At 37.9% G+C, this 18,116-nt stretch overlaps 3 protein-coding genes across 4 annotated transcripts; all 3 read right to left on the bottom strand.

Annotated features, from left to right (window-relative positions):
• Window positions 1-426: 426 nt before the first annotated feature.
• LOC113053749 (ankyrin repeat and SOCS box protein 5-like) lies at window positions 427-3,348 on the bottom strand. The gene is made up of 7 exons (XM_026219020.1): window positions 3,158-3,348; window positions 2,340-2,419; window positions 2,006-2,113; window positions 1,755-1,905; window positions 1,534-1,668; window positions 744-929; window positions 427-665 (listed from the first exon to the last, which is right to left on the bottom strand). Exons 1-7 carry the CDS (start codon window positions 3,252-3,254, stop codon window positions 541-543), a joined length of 882 nt encoding a protein of 293 aa, XP_026074805.1. The 5' UTR covers window positions 3,255-3,348; the 3' UTR covers window positions 427-540.
• Window positions 3,349-4,076: 728 nt separating this feature from the next.
• Window positions 4,077-8,348, bottom strand: LOC113053179 (phosphatidylinositol N-acetylglucosaminyltransferase subunit A-like). 2 transcript variants are annotated; one of them, XM_026217993.1, is made up of 7 exons: window positions 8,324-8,348; window positions 7,495-7,840; window positions 6,978-7,410; window positions 6,301-6,433; window positions 6,089-6,221; window positions 5,372-5,578; window positions 4,077-5,058 (listed from the first exon to the last, which is right to left on the bottom strand). In XM_026217993.1, exons 2-7 carry the CDS (start codon window positions 7,789-7,791, stop codon window positions 4,801-4,803), a joined length of 1,461 nt encoding a protein of 486 aa, XP_026073778.1. In that variant the 5' UTR covers window positions 7,792-7,840; window positions 8,324-8,348; the 3' UTR covers window positions 4,077-4,800. The 2 variants fall into 2 exon arrangements, with proteins under 2 accessions (XP_026073778.1, XP_026073777.1); XM_026217992.1 differs by having other exon boundaries at window positions 8,106-8,341.
• A 4,832-nt stretch (window positions 8,349-13,180) lies between these two features.
• Window positions 13,181-17,650, bottom strand: LOC113053178 (gap junction alpha-8 protein-like). The gene is made up of 2 exons (XM_026217990.1): window positions 17,345-17,650; window positions 13,181-15,540 (listed from the first exon to the last, which is right to left on the bottom strand). The coding sequence occupies exon 2, from the start codon at window positions 15,525-15,527 to the stop codon at window positions 13,386-13,388; it is 2,142 nt and encodes a 713-aa protein (XP_026073775.1). The 5' UTR covers window positions 15,528-15,540; window positions 17,345-17,650; the 3' UTR covers window positions 13,181-13,385.
• Between the last annotated feature and the right edge of the window lie 466 nt (window positions 17,651-18,116).

The raw sequence follows: 18,116 nt of genomic DNA, 5'->3' as shown, positions 1-18,116 counted from the left end.
ACCTGCTGGTAATGCTCGTCTTTTGAGTTGATAGACATTTAAAAAATGCATCATTTGTATGCAAATATTACTGTTTGTCATAAATTTAGTCAGGTTTCCCCTCTCTGTTTGATTTAGTATGCTCAGTGAGTGTTCATTTGCCCATGTAGGCAGTGTCTTAATAGCAGAAAACAAAAATGTGTGAGGGGTATGTGTAGGGGTAGGGGTTATGGTAAGGGGAATAGAAAATACAGTTTGTACAGTGTAAAAATCATTAGCCTACATCAATGGAATATCACTATAAAACTTGGAAACCCAACATGAATGTGTGTGTGTGTGTGTGTGTGTGTGTGTGTGTGTGTGTGTGTGTGCATTCATTTCAACAAATTAATAAGTCTTCGAATCATATATAAAAAATATTTATTACAAAATAAAAAAAAGCTTCACTTTAGCAAAAAGGGTTATTTACAGATAAAAATGTTTACAAAATGTTATTAAAAAAGAACAAGATTACTATGTGAATCGTGTTTGGACACTAGACAGGGAATGTTTATGTTTGTTTCAATGATAGAGAAGATAACTGTGCAGGGTATGTGGTAAGCAAAGCATCTTGGTTTTGTTCAGTCCTTTTTGTCCCAGGGAACGTCGAATACACCATCTGCACAGCTCTGACAGGGAACATGGACCTGCAGTACCAAACCAGAATCAATATCGTGGCATACAGAGGCACATTGGGGGTTTACATCTTATGTGTTTATATTTACCTGTAGCATGCAAAAGCTGTTTGATGCTCTGATCTGTTGTCAACTCCAAAGGTTTCTTTCCCTCAGAGTTCCTTGAGGTCCGATCAGCCCCGTGCTTTAACAGTAGCTCCACCTCCTTTACTCCGCCCACCCTGGTTGCAGCATGTAAAGGTGTGTCTAGGCCCCGCCCACATTGCACATCAGCGCCTTGATAGAAACAAGAAGCAATGTTAAAATTTCCCCCTTTTTTTCTGTATTAAAGAAAAAAAATCGTATTCTCATTAACCGTATTCTCGTATTGGTATTATTAAATAAAACCCTGAGAACCTCTATTTTACTGCTACAAATGAGTACTGATGCTATTTAATAATCTGTGAAATAATGTAACCTATTATATGCATACTTATACATTCATATACATAGAGCACTGTATATATTATACATGTATATGTCTATGTAGTTTGGGTGTATTGCCTGTTCAGAATTTCATTGTACTTACCCTGTACATATGACGATTAAAAATAAGAATAAATTGAATTATTGAATGATAAACTTTGACTTTTAAAACTAAAACTATTGAAAATCATTTTAGGTATGAAAATGAAGCTGAAAATATTTTTATAGAAAATTATATAGACATAAAATGAAAACTTAAAAAATAAAATCACAAATACACAATCTGTCAAACAAAATCAAAATATACACTGTATTGTTGTAAAATGCATTATCAAAACAAAAAGTATATTCATGTAATGATCCTAATTGCACTAAAAAATGTGTTTATTAATTCATTAAGAGTGGTGTGTCTGACCTGAGATTAGCAAGCTCTGCACACATTCTGTTGCCTTGGATTGACATGCACAGTACAGCGGTGTTCCTGTGCTGGGAACCTCCATGTCCACATTCACACCATGAGACAGTAACACTTCAACGCATGCTGTGTGACCTAAAACAGATACACATAGACATCCGGTTTACTGATTACCCAGTGTTTGCAGTGCATTACAAATTCACACATATCATCACACATACCTCTCTTTGCTGCTTCATGAAGAGGTGAGCTCTGCAGATGAGCTGGATGGTGGACAGAGCTGTACATCAGAATGAGGCTGACGAGGGCAGGGTTTCCACTACAGCATGCACTGAAGAGAGGAGTGGCTCCATCAAAAGAGACAGCATTGGCCTGAATGCATATATATGTTAGCCATTGATGCATGTTTATGCAGAGACAATGAGCAAAATAAAGGCATATACTCTAAATAAAGAGAAAGGTGTATACATACATCAGCACCATGCTCCAGGAGAAGTTTAGCACAGGTAAAATGGCCTCCAACACATGCTTCATGCAGAGGTGTGATTCCATCTAATGTAGCCATTCCCACGTTGTACCCCTTTACACATGTAAACATGGACAGTTCATTTTCTTCATTCATAAAAGGAAGCTTTTGGTTCATTCAAAGTTTGTTCTTATAACAGTTACCTACAAAAAAACACTTTGATTGAGTTTTATATTAATGCAAAGAGACATGTAAGTGTGGTTTAAGCATTTAAATAATTTATTTGTTTAGCTATTCAGTTTGAAAAAAAGTTATGTCAGTGTTTCTTCCATCAGTATACCTGTGAAAGTAGTCTTCGCAATGGCAGCAATCTTCCCTGCAATGCAGCATCGTGCAGAGGTGTTCTGTCATCCCAGGAGCCTAATAAAGCAGAGACACAGACATTTACACAGATATTTAAATGAGGACGTGCCATATATACTTTTGCTGTTTTTAAGATAATAATAATGTTTATATAAAGACAAAGCCAATCCCACTCCTTAAAATACACTTTTTGCATTTTAAAAGAATAGTTCATTCAAAAAATGTTTTATTTTCCATTATATTGTTTCAATCCAAACTGTTGATGGTAGCCATTACCTTGAAAACCAATGGATCGTTTATGTTTTGTAGATGTACATAACCCACCGAGTCACAGCTCTGACCTCAATGAGAGGTCAAATTAGCAAACATCCATGGAAAATTTCATCTCCAAGGTATAGCCAAGTAAACCAAGTAAATTTATTCTGAAAGCAATCCCTATCTTTTAGAACAAATGTATCAATTTAAAGCACTTTAAACTAAACCCGCTGAAAATTCAAACAGGCGTATCTAGATCATCATTCCAAGCCAAATTCAGTTTCCTTTTTCTGTTTTCAGTTTATGATTGTATAAATGAATTGTATGGAATACTGACTTGATCCTTCTTTCCTGGTGAATGTTTCATACTCTAGTGATGACAATTTAGTGGATATCACAACAATGAAATATTATAGTGTAAAAAAAAATGTAATGCAGTGTAAATAGTAGAGCTTGGTCCTTGTGGTAAACATAGTATGTTTCACTACTGAAAACATTTAAGAAGAGAGAGAACACCAGACGTAGAGGAGGAAAACTCACCTGCCATGAGTGTATTACACACTTGTCCTCCGTACAGGTTAAACCTGTGATCCCATGGCTTACTCCAGACGCTCTCTTCAGCATGAACCACAGCCATCTTTAAACTTCACAAGAAGAGACCTTGCAGGAAAAGAACAATTGAGATAATGGAGCACAGAGAAACTTTTCAGAGTTGTTTATATGGCCTTCAGAGAAACAAGAACCCCCCTTGGCAAGAATGCACCTCCCACTGTTATCAGTGATATGTGTTTGCACCCCCATCTCCTCAAACTCAAGAGGTGAGCATCCCTCGCATAAACACACCCCCTCAAAATGAGTCCAAGGGACAGAGGAGCTAAAGCGATGTTAAAAACATACATACACAAAAACCCTTTTAAGCAGTTTCAGAGAACAAATAATTGAAATAATAGCACTCTCAATAGTACAAACTTCGATCTACAACCACAAAAATAGATATGATTATGCAAATACAGCAAGTGAAATGTAACTGCATATGTAAGTGGTAAAATGGTATCTGCCTCTCCAGCAAAACAGGATTTACATGCAGTGTTATGCATGAACGGGACGGTTCTAGCTGGATAGGGTGGCTATTGAATGTGCATGTGTGTGAAAGCAGACAGAATGGGCGATAAGTATGTGTTGACGGCTCCTGGTTTTAGCCTTGAATGAATGAGGGTGTGTATTATCTGCCCTGTTTTGGTGTTAGCATAAGATTCCTGATCCAGAGAGACCCTGACTGTTATCTACAACAAAACAACTACTTTATCATTAGATACTACACTTACACTCAACAGTTGCATATTTAGTGTAAAATTGTACATACACTTTATGTTTTTGTCTAGACAGAATCCTAAAAGCACCCACAAATGCATTCATATCAAAGTAAAAAAATAAAATAAAAGAATGTATACTTATGACGTGTTAATAAAGTTTATTGTGTCAACAAAAATAATTCCAATACATATTACCTCAGGTAGTGGGAACCTTTGTGCTTTTTAATCACAGAGAAGGTCAATATGAAACACCAAGAAAGCAAAGTATAGTGCCCTAAAACAAGTTTGCTGCATGTGAAATAAATACATTCACACCATTATCCAAAGTCAATAAAAATCAGCAATGGAAAAAAGGACAGGCTTAAAGAGAAACAAGCACTGTCAGATCAAAGAAATAAACAGAGAAGATGCATCTTACATTTCATAGCTCCACCAGAGCTCAAAAACTGGTATTAAAACTTTCAGTCCATTTATGTCAGTCTGAATCACATCTAAACCATACAGATATGCTGTAAGAGGAAAACAAATGTAAAGGGGATACAGGAAAAGCTGCCACTGTTAGTCATTTATCTCAAATCTAGACATTTAAAGATATTTGTGCAACAATTGCAACAAGTTTAGACCATTTTCTGATGGGGGTTTACATAAAGGCAGGTTTTCAATGTGTAAGTGCAAGCGCTGGACTATAGGAGTGGCTGAGGATAGCTTTTAAAGGCTTTCTCTTCACCTGAGTTCACAGTTTTATACATCATATGTTTTGATCTACCATAGTGCACTATGATATACCAATACTACAGTTTTAGTTCAGTTCATTCCCCTTCTAAATAAAGTTCATTATGAGCCTACTGAGAGGCCATGTTAGATCATTAGTCAGGACACAGCCGGGTTTGGTGCTTTACTTTTCTTCTTACTAAGATGCTGCCCCATGCGGCTCTGGGGGCCTGATGAGTCTATAGCAACATCAATCAGATGATCTGGGCGGAGCCACTGCAGGAAAAGCAGGAAGATGAAGTTGATAACAGCAACAAAGGAGAAAATGGAGCCTGCCACGGCACCACAGTGAGAGCGCAGTCTATGCAACCGCGCAGACAACGGCAAAACGGGCTCCCTGCACACCCGATTATACACCTGAAACACACACACACATACAGAGAGTGGGAATGATATACAATAATAATAATGAATAATAAAATATACTACCATTCAGAAGTTTGGGCTCAGTAAGATTAAGTTCTTATATATATATATATATATATATATATATATATATATATATATATATATATATATATATATATATATATATATATATATGTCACAATTTCCAGTTACAGCCTTGGTGAGCATAAAAGACATCAAAAACTGAAAAACCCTACCAATCATTTTTTGAATGTTAGTGTGTACATCCAACAAATATTTCAAGCATGCTATTAAAACTCACCTTTTCTGTGCGCTCAGCAACGTTTCTCCAAGTGTACAGTGTTCGGACCTTGCGGTGGATGTTGGCAGGAGATGCCACGTTTCCTGTGCGTATTCTTGCAATAACCGTTTCCAAGCCATCACAAATTGAATGAACTGATGGTTCACACAGAGTTACCAACTCATCAGGCAGGACTTCAGGTATACCCCCGACACGGGTGCTCACCACCTGTACACACGCAGACACACAGAGCAGTGCTTATTTAGATTTGATCACTGATGAACCTCCAGAAATCAGGGCTCAACTATAAGGATGGCATGTTGGCCAGGGTTTCTTTTCTTTTTGTTAAAAAAATCATTCAACAAAACAATATCTTAACATATTTGAAGTAAGAATTAAAGAAACAAAAATAACCAATAAAAAAGTATTATTTTGTGGGGGGAAGTAAAGCAAAAAAAAATCTTAACTACTAGTCTGACAGCGCCAAAATCCTTGCTGTTGACCCCGTCATAAATAAATTACATGTATTATATTTTCATCCAAAGAAACTTACAACATGGAAACCAGTTAATTTTACCTTTAAAACATGTATCAATCTAGCATGTGTTGTGCATAACGTCACACAATATCATTTTGTACAACTTAGTCAACATGATATGTCATTTGTAACCCATTTTCTTCCATAATATGATTTCAATAATACATATTCATAGAAAAAAAAAGAAGAAAAAAACATACCTGCAGCCCACAGCTGGCCCCTTCCACTATGGCCATACAGAAGGCCTCAGTGAGAGAAGTGTTGAGAAAGATATGACCCTGAACAAGAACATCCCTCACATCTTTATGATCCAGAGCTCCCAGCAGACGAACCCTATAAAAATAACAGAGTAAAGAAATTCTACCCAAACACACAGCTAGAGTTCTTTGCTCATGCACAGTGGATTTCTTACCTGTCATGAAGCTGATATTTCTCTCGAACCTCTTCCAGGATGATTCTTTTGGGTCCCTCTCCACCAATCAGAAAGCAGAGATCTGGATGCTTGGCACATAATTCAGGAATGATTCCACTCAGTAAATCAATCCCTGCAAAACAACCAGCCGACAAATAAGACGAGGCAATTTTCCCCCAGATCCATTCTTTTCTTTACCTAAGAATTTTTTTAAAATGCAATTCATACACAGAATGCACCTCTTTAATCATAAGCACCTTTTTATTTCTGAAATTAATTCATAATTAGATTCATTAAAATATATATTTGTATAGTTTTTGGAGGTAAAACACAATTTAGGGTGATAAAAATGAAAGGAAATCTTATTTAGTACCTTGACATAAGCTTTTATTATTATTCTTTAAAAAATAAAAAATAACTAATGACATAGTTAAAAACTTTTACCTTTTTGATGATTTTCTTTGATGATTTTTTATTTTATTTTTTTACTTTGATTTACCCTAACATGTATTTAAGGTGCAAAGAAAATGGTTTTAATTTACATGACATTTGTAGAACAATAAAAAATAAACTTTTATTGAAATTGATATAAATGTTTTTCAAAGACACAACCACACAACCTGCATATATCAATACATTATTCTGTAATGCATCTAAAAACACTATCCTCTACCTACCTTTCCTGTAAACCAGTCGACTGATGACCACAATGGTGATCTTGTTGTTGTCACGGCGACAGGGGTCAGGGGTGAAGTCAGTGGGGTCAACAGCATTAGGGATGACAGAGACAATTTCAGGGTCCAGGGCGGCCCGCAATACAGTGTTCTCTTTACTAGTGTACGACACACACACAATGTGATTGGTGTCACACAGAGAGACAGTCAGCAGCTTATTGGTCAGTACAGAACTCAGGTCTGCAAATCCAAAGAGAGAGTGATCTGTGAATACGGTGTTGAGTCCCATAGTCTTGGCGTGGAACAGAGCATCATGGGCCATCGCGGAGAAGGAGCTGTGAGCGTGCACGATTGAGATGCGTTCACGCACGAACACACACCGGAGTAACGGCAAACTGTGGAAGCAGGTGGTCGCGGTGGACTGATTATACATGACCTGAAATGAAAAGACATGAGGATGTGAGTGGTACGGTTGATATGTACAGTATACTAACAAATATAATACACTGTAAAAACACACCTGCAGTGGTAGGTAATACACCTTCAGTCCGTTGATCAGGTAGCGGATCCCACGACGGTCTCCATACGCGTGTGTTGCGATCACAACCTTGTGGCCTTTCTCTATGAGGCACTGTGAGAGCTGGTAGATGTGACTCTCCACGCCTCCCATGTTCGGGTAGAAGAAGTCTGACACCATACAGATCCTGTGTTTCAGGCCCTGCTCATGATCAGAGAGCCGGAGACTGTTGGAGGAGTGTGTGTCCAAGGATGGGGGCGGTTTAGGTGCATGAGTGTGACCTCTCTTTCTGTGGCCCATGGTGATGTGAACTCCTCAGTGCTCGCCCATACAAAACATACAGATCAACCTGTAAATAAGATAGTCACGCACTTTAATATAGTTTGTAGTATATTGTGGTTATATACGTAACTACAGGACTGCATTGTTGTTGAGCATGCACTTAAAATGTCATCCACCGTTACGGCTGATGGTGAAAAATAGTGATTTGATAGACGGTGACTTAAGACAGACAGACACGCAGATAACACGGATTTAACACTCCTTACGTACATTAATATTACGTTGCATTTACATAAATGTAAATAAATGAAAACGATAGTGAAAGCACTCACTCGGTCAATCCCGGGCAAATAGAAAATCTGACTGAATTCTACACAACTAACGTTAAACAAAGAATGATGAATGATTTAAGATGTGTGCTTGATCTAGGTAACGTTACATATCTAGCACACTTTAAATCAATCGTTGATTTATAATGAATCGACATCATAGAAACGAAAGGATTTCTATTGTACTTCTCTGGAATATAATATAAGCGAAACCCCCGTACTTCCGTGATGTTTGGATTTTTTTCTTCATGCTGTAAAATAATATCATGTGTCGGTCGGTGCTGCCCTCTAGAGGACTAAAAAAATTATTTAATTTTGCCTTAAACACTGCATTTACTTCGCACATCTATTTTGACAAATTATATTTTGCCTGTTCATAGTTATCACTATGTTAAAATGTAATGTACTTACACATTTATTTTTTTAAATATATTTTTTAACAATTACTAAAGGAGAACATAAACACTCAAAACCCTCAGTGACCCCCAAGGAGGAGAATAAAACAGAGAAGTTCATTAAAAAACACACATTAGCACCCACATGAAATATATATATTAATTTCAATAATTTATTAATTTAATTTCACTCACTCTCCTTGCCTCACTGATAGCTCACAGACGGTTTTTATTGCACAAAAAATGTAACAACAATAACACTTCATTATATTTGTTTACAAGTGTTCTTGTTGTTGAATTTTTAGCACAATAAAATCCGTCTGTGAGCTATCAGTGAGCCAAGGAGAGTGAGTTCCGATTATGGCTAATACGTGTTCAAGAAATCAACAGATTTTTTTCAACAGTCTTTGTTGTTATTTGTCATTTCTTGTTGGCTTTTGTCTTTGTCTCAGTCAGTCATGTCCCGTGTTTGATGTTCCCTTTAGTGAGCGTCTGGAAGCCGCTCCTTAAGGGAGGGGTTCTGTCATGATTCTGCCTTCATGTCCTGACTTTTCTCTAGTCTTGAGGCAGGATCATGACAGACCTGTGTTTTGTGTACAAGCACATGGACTTGTCTTTGGGCCATGTGCTTGTGTTGTCTCGTCCCCTTGCCCTGCCCCCTTGTTATCCTAGTCTTGTCGTGATTGCCTTATCTGTGCCACCTGTTGTGTCTTAATTGGTTCGCCTATTTAGATCCCCTAGTGTGCTCTGTCTTTTGTCGGTTCATTGTGATTGTTCCTCATATGTGTTTCTACATGCCAGCCTCGTGAGATATTGTATCCTTGTAACCCCTTTAAGAAGTCCTTGTATAACCGTGAGTGTTTATTTGTAGTTAGTGTTCTTGTGTGTTTAGTCTTTGTTTATCTTGTCAACTCAGTCCTGTTAAGTTATTTTGTATCTGCCCTAGTCCTAGTGGTGGGCAGAGCGAGGCTTCATGAAACACTGAAACAGTTGAAGCAAAGTGCCGTATTTGTTTCGAGGCTTCGAAACTTTACCGACACCCGTCTCCACGGTGACACCTAGTGGCCAATTGCCCATGTTATCTGAAACAACTTTGACAACAAGCCATTTAAAAATAAATAAAAATATTTTGTTTTCGTTAATGTGGTGATATTTTAAAATCCTATAATAATATCCTATATAATCCTATATCATAATAATAACTAGGTTATTTTGGTCATGAAAAATGAATAAAACAAATAAATCCACAATGGTCTAATTTTTTTTTTTTTTTTTTTAAGATTTTTATTCAAAAATATTAATTGCTCTGCTGTGGAAGGGCTTAGCCTACTTCTTTTTTTACTGATAATTTCTCCAGCCTTAGAAAAAAATCCTCTAACAAGGGACACTTGTTGCTGGCATGCATAGATATTTTTTAGCAAGGACATACAAATGAGGAAAAATCACAGCTCTCTCTTTCCAGTAACTTAGTGGATCATGGGTTCTTGGCAAAAATGCATCTTTTAGGTACTTTTTAACTTCTACTGTGGCATCTGCTGTGGCACTGTGTATCGCCTGTGTGGTTTGTTCCCGCCCCTGTCAATCAAACGCAGACTCGGCAAGCGTGCCACCTGTCGGTCGAGACACTTATGAAACGCGCAGAAGCTTCGTTTAGCCATAGTCACGTGACATGGGTGTTTTGAATCACAGTTCGGAGCAGTGTTTCGAAACATCTACGCTTCGGGATCTCGACACTGTGTCGAAACGTTAGTTTCGCGTCAGCCATCCCTACCTAGTCCTTGTTTTCCCCCTCGTGGGTTTTGTTTTCCCCTTTTTTTCGTGTAAATAAATCTTGTGTTGTACTTCCCGTCTGCTACTGAGTTCATCCCTACCCCTCCTCATAACAGAATGTTTTATTTTACAAGTTAGTCTTTAGTCATTATTTATTTAGCTCTTCTTCATTAAATTAGTTGAGTCAGTCAACTAATCAACTAATAAAACTATGATAAAAATATTCACTAAAGATGAAAAAATCATGCCTCAGGTCAACAATGAACCAAGAGAGGCTTTTTAAATTGATGTTTTTATGTTTCCATGACTTATTAACAGGCCTTCGTGAACATTCTGTGCAGGTTTTATTAATTTGTTCCCACGTTTGATCTATTATTAGGTTGTACTTTTTCACAGAAGTAAGCTTTATATATATATATATATATATATACAGTAATGTTACCACCCACGCCTCGCTTCCTGTAAGTCAAGGGATAGCTAAAGGAATACAAAGTTTCTTTATAAATGGCTGTTATGTTCTCAACTCAAGAGTTGGTCAGTCTGGAATACGATTATATGAACTATGGGGATTTGATCAAAGTTTATTAATTTTTTATTTATTTTTTGTTAGGTTTTTTTTTTTTTTGTTTATTTAATCTATTTGTACAGTGACAACACCCAACAACAGTGTTGTGCCAAAGTTAGCTGTAAAGATAATTTGCATCTGCAGTCCCTGGGCAGGACGTTATTACAAAATTACATTATTAAGTCACAAAGAATACAATATACACAACACATAAAATATCACATCATACTACATTAAATTACAAAGCCAAGTCAATGAACACATATTTGATTTTCCTGAAGCCATACTTTAATCATTTTGCATAAGCAGTTTAAATTAGTCTAAATTCATTCTGCTTTGTGTGTAAGGACAGTTATACATTTGTTTGTTTTTGTATCCATCCAGAATCAAAGAGTCACCTTCAATTTTAATAGGCCTACCGAGACAGTTGGATAGAGTCACAACAAAGGCAGATTACATGTGATTTCTGTAGATAAGCTTCATATATAAAATCATCTTTGTCCTGACATGCCTAAATTATGAGCAAGTGAGGGATCATCTCCATTCTCAATCTTCTTGCCGAGACACTGAATGATTAACTCTTCCTGCTATTTTATATTTCAGGTTTCTGGACAGTCCCAAGCCTTTAATGTGGCTGATGACATGAGTTTATGAGAATGTAACGTGTTCAGAGGTATTTTGAGGGCAAAATGCAGGAACAACATAGGCAAGGTAATAGTAATAGTGACTCAAGAGCTAAAGTAAAAAAAAAAAAAAATTGTTTGAGGTAAATGATTCCTGCATAAAAGGTCAAAACGATAGGATTCTGTTTTGAAACTGAGGCTTCAACATAGATCTGCACCAATGGAAACAGGTCGGAGGTTTTTTTTGTGTGTGTGTGTGTCATGCATGTAGCTTTGTTGTTGTGAACACAGGAAGTTGCGGTTATGAGAAAAGTGAAAGAGAAATTCTTCCTTACATTAGTGTGATCAAACTCACCGTGACAGCTTTCAGGACAGCAGAGAAAACAAGTCATTCAATTGCCAGGATTAGAAATACTGGAGACATTTACCAAAAGACTCAAAACACCAGTGTGGCACTTTGTGCATCAAGGTCACAGAAGTGTTGCGTTGTCACTGCAGTTCAACAGCTCTACACCCACAGTAATGCTGAATTTAGGCATCAGTGAGAAGTCCTCCTGATTTTAAAAGTGCTAGTTCAGCAAATTAGATTGGTTTAAGTCGAAAAGATAAAAGAAAAATATTTGATTACATGACTTTTAGTTTTATGTCTTTTTTTGTCTTTCCAGATTGGCCTAGTTGTTTAATTTTTGTTTTGTTTTGGGGATTGTAGTTGTCTGTTTCAGGGTGTATGTGATTTTCCAATGGAAGTTTAACTGAATAAACTTTTAAAATTAAAACAAAAAATTGAATTTAATGAAATTTACTTGAAATTAAAAGAAATTAAAAAAACCTTAGTAAAATCAAATGGCCACTAGAGGTCATAAAAGATTAATTTCAGTCCAGTGTTACTCTGTGAAGTGTGAAGTGAATTATATTTTTTAAACCATTTTATGTCAGATAGAGGTTTGTTAATATAAAACTCTAGGTTAAACGCTTTATCCTGCATAACAGACAAACACAAGGTTATTTTGGGTTCAGTCATTGTGTTACCTTTATTTGGGGACCTCAACTTGACACATAAACCAGTAAAAGATCGTAATGGAGAGGTACTACACACAGCATAATATTATTGTTATACGTTGTTTTTTTATGATACGGTCCTATATATTAAAGCCTAACTAAGTTATAGAAGAATACCAATTTCCAATTACAATATTCCGTCATTTTAAAAACCTCCCTTTAATAGACTTGAAAAGCATTGGCAGTAGCGATTCAGATGAAAGTATATATAAATAAAGGATGTGGATGTTAGACACAAATTGGTAGAAAATTTATAAACAGTAACACAATTATTTCTATGGTCCAGGATCAATAAATTGCAAATGTATATAGTAAAATAACCATTAAACAGGGTAGACAAATAAAGCATAAATTTAGAATGTGAAACCGTCCCTGTCTTGCAAGAGATTTATAATAAATAGTGTGAATAAAGAACCTATTTAAAATCAAGACAATTTTTTGTGTTTTGTAGACAATAATAATAATAATTAAAATAATATATGTTTAAAACACTTTTTACAAATTGGCTACTTTTTACAAAATTTCAGGATATTTACCCTTATTTTGTTTTTGTTCTGTGTTACTTTTGCTTTTCTTTCAAGATCTAGAACAAACATGGAACCCGAGACACCTAGGGCACCTCAAAGGTGTATTGGGGGTCCATGAAAGTTTAAAAAAAAAAAATTCTCAAGCAGTATAAATGGGATTTCAAGCATGCAAACATATAGCTGCCTTTATACTTCAGTAAGGGAGCCCCTCGCATGGGGAGCATCATTTGGCATCAAGATTTGAAAATCCTGTTTGAGAAAACATGCTTGTAAGCTGGTTTGGGAAATTTGGCATCAAAGAATTGACACTATGACCTCCGGTGAAGTTTCTGTTTGTTGGTCAGTCATATAGTTAGATCATCTGACCTGGCTCTGCTGCTTCCTTTGCTGAGACGACTTAACGATCTTGTTTCCTGTGTCATCTCTAGTTCCAGAGCTACAAGTGGAACATCCATCATCTCCTCTATGGCCTCCAAGGCTTTTGATTTTTCAGAACACTCCTCCTTCTCATGGCCTCCAGTTTCCCCAGAATCCTCTTCTTTCCCTGACCTATCCCTCTCAGAGTCTTGGACCTCCTTTGGATCCTCCTTTCCCAAAGTTTCCACCTGTTCAGTGTCACCAGCAAACCCTACAGTTTTATCTGGAGCCTCCTCACCTTCATTGACAGCAATCTCAAAAGGTTCATCTTCATTTAGATTTTCTAAAGCTTGATCCTTACCTGTATGTAATGCATCTTCTAAAGCACAACTTCTTCCTGCATCTAATAGACCCTTCAGAGATTCACCCTTCCCTATATCTAGTACTTCCTCTAAAGCTCTACCCACGTCTGAATCTACCACATCCCATTGAACTCCATCCCCTTTCACATCTTCTGCATCCCCCTTAGCTTTGTCCTTTCCTAAATCCACTTCATCCCCAATGGGCACTATATCAGATAAAATTGACCCTGCAACGTCCCCTAAAGACTCAGACTCTCGCTCCCTCTCAAATATTTTAGACACATCCAGATCTCTAGTAATCTTACCATCATCTAAAGTTTTCTCCTTTTCCAAAATGTCTTCATTTACAAAAGACTCCATTTCACCAAGTTCCCTCTCAGACTCCTCAGCTGCTGTCTCTTCCTCAACCACATCTGGCAAATTCCCTTCTTCCCTCAACTCTTTGACCATAAAGGTGTTATGCTCCTTTTCCACAATTTTCTGTGAGGTCTCCTTTTCTTTTCCAGTTCCTGAAAGTTTTTCCTCTTGTGTTGGCTCAGCATCTATTAAGCTACTCTCTTTCATTGACTTTTCCTCAATCATCTCTCTACAGGTCAGTTCTCCTGGATTTATATCCAAACTCTCCTCAAGTGATATTAAATACGTTTCCTCCACACTTTCCCCTGCTGATCGCTCCTCCAGTACTTCTGGTAAAGCTGTCGGACTCTTTAAGTTGTCTACCTCATCACCTTCCCGAAGTGGTTCCTCTGGGGGAAGCTCTGGTAGTGTCTCTGTGACCTGAATGAAGGAAGGTTGAGTCTCATTACATAAGATTGTCTCCTCTACAGGTGGCGCTGTTGGCTTAACCGACTCTTGACTCCTTTTCTGCTCCTTCTCCAGCTGAGGTGAGAAGATCTGGCCCTCTTCCATACCAACCTCAGCTAGTGGATATATGTGTGCCACCTTGTCTTTCTTGTCCTCTTCAAGACGCCTATAACCTTTAGCTTTTTGGACAGGGGTGGTCAGGAGAAATGGTAAGCTCCTCTCAGGTGGTCCAAGAGGCTCCAGCTGTGCCGGAGCTGGTCGGTGGAACACAAAGCGAATCTTCTTCAAGGCGAGGTGGCTGATCTCCACAAAGTTGAGGAACAGTGAAACGCAAGCAACTGCGAGCATAAAAATAATAAAGATGGTCTTTTCGGTGGGCCGGGAGACGAAACAGTCCACTGTGTTGGGGCACGGCCAGTGACTGCACTTGTACAGTGGCAGGATGCGGAACCCGTAGAGGAAGTACTGTCCAATTACGAAGCCTACTTCAAAAAGAGCTTTGAAAATGATATGGCATATGTATGTGAAAAGCAGGGTGCCCTCGAGTCTGAACTTTTTGCTTCCCTTTGTGCTGGTCTCCTTGGCGGTCGCTGGTGGAAGACCCATTTCTTGTTGGTGGCTAACCTCGGCTTCTTCACGCTCCTTTCGCTTTTCTTCCATGTGGATGTAATGGACAGCATGCCCAACGTATACAAGAGAAGGTGTCGATACAAAAATGATTTGTAACACCCATAGACGAATATGGGAGATTGGGAAGGCCTCGTCATAACACACGTTCTCACATCCTGGCTGCTGAGTGTTACAAACGTAATCTGACTGCTCATCTCCCCAGACAAACTCTGCTGCTGTGCCCAGAATTAAAATGCGAAAAATGAACAGAACTGTGAGCCAAACGCGGCCAATCACAGTGGAGTGTTCGTTTACTTCCTCCAAAATATTACCCAGGAAGCTCCAGTCTCCCATGGTTGTGTATTAGCTGTGTACAAGAAAGACAAATTGGAATTAGGGAGAAATAAGATGGTTCCAAAAGTATTTTACATTCATAATAAACCATTACATTCATAATTGCTGTTGCGTAAATTTTTTTTGACTTGTGTATTAAATAAATGCAATGCACACAGACTGAGGTAGTTTAAGTCTTTGGTTCTTTTCATTGTTATGATTTAGGCTCACATTTAACAAAAACCCACCAAATCACAATCTCAACATATTAGAATACTGCATAAGACCAATGATAATAATAATAATAATAAAAATAGTGAATAGTTGGCCTTCTGGAAAGTATGTTCATTTACTGTACATGTACTCAATACTTGGTAGGGGCTCCTTTTGCTTTAATTACTGCCTCAATTCAGCGTGGTATGGAGGTGATCAGTTTGTGGCACTGCTGAGGTGGTATGGAAGCCCAGGTTTCTTTGACAGCGGCCTTCAGCTCATCTGCATTTTTTTGGTCTCTTGCTTCTCATTTTCTTCTTGACAATAGCCCATAGATTCTCTATTTTGCTTTTGGCAGTGTGGGCAGGTGCCAAATCCTGCTGGAAAATAAAATCAGCATCTTCAAAAAGCTGTTCAGCAGAAGTAAGCATGAAGTGCTCCAAAATATCTTGATAAATCAGTGCAGTGACTTTGGTTTACAAAAAAAAAATGCAATGTTATTGCACCCCAAATCATCACAGACTCTATGAGCTTATCCACCCTTCCTCCAGACTCTAGGACCTTGATTTCCAAATGAAATACAAAACTTGCTCTGATTTGAAAAGAGTACTTTGAACCATAGGGCAATAGTCCAGTTCTTCTTCTCCTTAGCCCAGGTAAGACGTCTTTGACATTGTCTGTGGTTTAGGAGTGGCTTAACAAGAGGAATATGACAACTGCAGCCAGATACCTTGACATGTCTGTGTGTGGTGACTCTTGATGCCTTGACCCCAGCCTCAGTCCATTCTTTGTGAAGTCCACTGTAATTCTTGAATTGATTTTGCTTGACAATCATCATAATGCTGTGGTTCTCTCTGTTGGTTGTGCATCTTTTTCTTCCACACTTTTTCCTTCCACTCAACTTTCTGTTAACATGCTTGGATACAGCACTCTGTGAACAGCCAGCTTCTTTGGCAATGAATGTCTGTGGCTTACCCTCCTTGTGAAGGGTGTCAATGATTGTCTTCTGGACAACTGTCAGATCAGCAGTCTTCCCCATGATTGTGTAACCTAGAGAACCAAACTGAGAGACCGTTCTGAAGGCTCAGGAAACATTTGCAGGTGTTTTGAGTTGATTAGCTGATTGGCATGTCACCATATTCTAATTCTAATTTGTTGAATTGGTGAGTTTTTGTTAAATGTGAGCCAAATCGTCACAATGAAAAGAACCAAAGACTTAAATTACTTCAGCCTGTGTGCATTGAATTTATTTAATTCCCGAGTTTCACAATTTGAGTTGAATTACTGAAACAAAATTAACTTTTTCACAGCATACTAATTCATTTAGGAGCACCTGTATATATTTCAAAATATAGTTACTGATAAAATATTATGACAAATATTTTTCAAATGCACCTTCTTACTAAGTAAATCTACTTGATAAACGAAACTAGACTGAACTGACCATTTGCGAACAGGACCAGGAAGCAACTGTAAGACTCAGATATGCCTTTACCAAAACACATCACCAGTGGGATAACATTCAACAATGTAAGTCATCTGCACATCTTAGACAAAAAAGAAAACTAGACAAAAAAAGCTTTTGCATTAAAAGGACACAAAGTGAACTGAGCCTAAATGGTCACCTTTGCACAGTGGCGGGTCCAGTTCAGTCCGTTGCTCCTGGGGACTGCGGGGTAAATTGAAATCCTGTCCCCCAGTCACCCAGACTCAGTCCTCGTCCTTGTCGCACCACTGAGCAAATGTGAGCGAATGAGCTATGATGGCTGCTTTTCATGTCTGCCATAGAGTTTAAGCTGCTAACCAGATGCCCTTTATGCACCAGACCACGAGTGTTGATGCAGAAGACAATAGGATCAACAGACCCGCAGTCAGAGGGGCCAGATGGACAGGACACCGTCTACAGGCCCAAAGCAAAAGTTGACTTTAAAAAATGTAATTAAATCGGGGCATAAGGTCCACAGCAATTGGTTACTACATTATGACATGCTTCAAGGATGAATCAGATGATGTCTTGTCTTTCCAAAAAGTTTGAAACCCAGAATACATCCAAGAATTGTTTTTATTACATTTTTTGATCAAAGGACAGTAGCATTGGCGAGAATAAGACATTTCTTACAAAATCTTACTGTCCCCAACCTTTTGCATAGCAGTTATATATAATTCATATAGTAAAATTAATGTTGTCCAAAACAGACAGTACTGTTTTATATGATTAATGTGTTGTACATGAATGTGAAATGGGAAACTGACATAGACTTCATGACGTGGCTTCTCATGTTAAGTGGAGCAGCATTCTGGTATTACAGTGTTTGCGTTTCAGTGTATAAGTGGGATACACACAGTAAATTATCCACCAACAAATCTTCAACAAAAAGTTGTTGGTGTAGTCTGAGC

This window comes from Carassius auratus, chromosome 34 (genome assembly GCF_003368295.1).
Source record: "Carassius auratus strain Wakin chromosome 34, ASM336829v1, whole genome shotgun sequence".
Taxonomy (NCBI): Eukaryota; Metazoa; Chordata; class Actinopteri; order Cypriniformes; family Cyprinidae; genus Carassius; species Carassius auratus.
Note: the sequence above shows the minus strand (reverse complement) of the source record. Positions and strands in the feature narration are given on the sequence as shown.